The sequence below is a fragment of the Colobus angolensis genome, unplaced genomic scaffold (genome assembly GCF_000951035.1).
Source record: "Colobus angolensis palliatus isolate OR3802 unplaced genomic scaffold, Cang.pa_1.0 Scaffold139, whole genome shotgun sequence".
Taxonomy (NCBI): Eukaryota; Metazoa; Chordata; class Mammalia; order Primates; family Cercopithecidae; genus Colobus; species Colobus angolensis.
The window spans coordinates 141,853-144,203 of NW_012114477.1; the positions used below are offsets into that span (position 1 = coordinate 141,853).

Sequence of the window (2,351 nt, forward strand, 5' to 3'; positions counted from 1 at the left end):
ATGTAAAAATCAAATGAAAATAGAGAAAATGTATTTGATGTAACAGTTGATACACAATATTGTTGAAAAATTAGATAGTAAGCTTTCACATGGAGAATTCCTTAGCTTGCTGGCAAATAAAGAAATGACAATTAAACTTCTATCAAAGTAGCAAATGGAACACATGGAGAAAGCTAAGGTGGACCAGACTCTGGGGAATCCACAGCTTTGTGGCACAGTAAATATGTCAAAGTCCTTGGAGAGACCAATTATAGGACCTCACATTCTGCAAGCTGGCAATTCTACTTAGGACATTCTAGAACAGTTGGTACCAGAATGTGCTCTGCAGCATTCAGATTAATAGGAGACATCTGAGCTGGCCTCAGGGGTGCAGTGGGGAGGCTGCCATGTCTGGTAAGCTGGGTCTTAGAACTGAGCTTTCCTCCTCTCTCCTCTCTTCCCAGCCAAACTGCAGGCCGCTGTGGTGTTGAACCCTGGCTACTCCTCCATCCCACCTGTTTTCCAGCTCTGTTTGAACTGGAAAGGGGAGAAAACCAACAACAACGATGACAACATTCGGGTAAGACCCAGCTGGGGATGACGGGAGGAGCAGGTAAAGCTCCTGGGGGAGGTGGCTGTGGCAGAACCCACTGCAGCTGAAGGCTTGGGCACTGCCTTAATTCCCAGAACAGAAGGTTGTGCCAGGATTTGCAGAATTTGCTGGAGCTTGTGTGGTGTAATAGAGGAAAGAGCCCAGACCTACTTGCTTATCTTGGGGTTCACAGGTTTCCCCATTTAGAGAGTAAGAACAAATACCTACTTGAAAGGTTATTGGCTTGGGCTCCTATAAAAAAATGTGAATAAGCTCTGAAGCATTATAGAAGCACTGGAATGACATGAGGAATGACATCGTTGCAGCTGTTAATCAGCATTGTAGCTGTTAATCAGCGTTGCAGCTGTTAAGTAGCAGCCTGTGGCAGCTACTAAATCAAATGTGCCATGCAACACATTTTTAACCAACATCTTCTGACTTAGGTCTTATTTTGAGACTCCTTCCCTACACACCTCTGTTTTCCTGGCTGTGGGCATACGAGGCAGGGAAAGTTACGGGTCAAAATCAGGAAGATCTCATTGCCTTGATGAGGGGGCCTCAGGACAAGCCAGTCTAGCTTGATCTGATGGCCCAGCTACTGCAGAGGCATCAGCGCTCAGGCCCATCCAGGAATGGAAGGCCGGCCATTGTGGTCTCCCAAACGCAGGAAGGTAGTGCTGAGATGCTGGCTTTCCCACCGCACAGGCCATGGAGGGTGAAGTCAATGTGTGCTACAAGGAGCTGTGTGGCCCTTGGCCCAGCCACCAGCTGTTGACCAACCAGCTGCAGCGGCTGTGTGTGCTGCTGGATGTTTACCTGGAGACCGAGAGCCATGACGACAGTGTGGAGGGGCCCAAGGAATTTCCCCAGGAGAAGATGTGTCTGCGGCTCTTCAGGTGAGGGGAGGTCTGAGGCTCTGGTGACTTCTCACAGTGATGTGGGGCAGAGATCAGAGCCACATTTTCTGGGGAGAGCTTGCTTCTTCCTGAAACTTCCCCTTCAAGCCCATGCCTGTCACCCTGGTCCACCTGTTTTTCACCAACACCTCCTGAAGGTGGGTCACCCAACCACATAAACAATGCCAGGTGTAGGCCAAGAGGATTTGGCTGAACTTTATTTTCTGTACTTTCTGTGGAAAACAATAGAGTTTGTTTGCTTTTTGCTGTCCAAATAAGCTTTTTAAACTGTGTGCATGCTCGCCTGTCCCCAGGTAGTCTGCTGTGGTCTTTCTAGGGTACTGTCCTTTCAATGAGAACTGCAGCTTAGGCAGACAGGTGGCACAGAAGGAACCAGCCTCGAAGTAAGACAGAGGAGTGCATATCTGTTTTGCTGCTGACCTTAAAAGAGTCACTTCTGCTTAGCTCTGAGCCCTCCCCCTACTTTTTTTTTTCTTTTATTTTCTTTGAGACAAGGTCTTACTCTCTTGCCCAGACTGGAGTGCAGCAGCACGATCATAGCCCACTGCAGCCTGGCAGTCTTGACCTCCAGGGCTCAAACGATCCTCCTGCCTCAGCCTCCCTGGTAGCTGGGACCACAGGCATGCACTGCCACACCCCGCTAATTTTTAAATGTTTTTATAGAGATGAGGTTTCACCATATTAGCCAGGCTGGTCTCAAACTCCTAGGTTCAAGTGATCAGCTTGCCTCAGCCTCCCAAAGTGCTGGGATTACAGGCGTGAGCCATTGCACCCGACTGCCATTTTCTGAAGAGTGAAGTGGTGGAAGTAATACCTTTTAGCTCATGATGATTCAGAAGTAATTCATGTAAAGCTTCCTGGCA

The 2,351-nt window shown here is 48.4% G+C and overlaps 1 protein-coding gene across 1 annotated transcript in view; it reads left to right on the forward strand.

Annotated features, from left to right (window-relative positions):
* The window catches only part of THOC5 (THO complex 5), a 44,034-nt gene that overhangs the window by 39,965 nt on the left and 1,718 nt on the right, over window positions 1-2,351 (forward strand). The window contains 2 exon segments of the mRNA XM_011934805.1: window positions 444-559; window positions 1,277-1,467. Coding sequence (XP_011790195.1) covers window positions 444-559; window positions 1,277-1,467 — 307 coding nt within the window.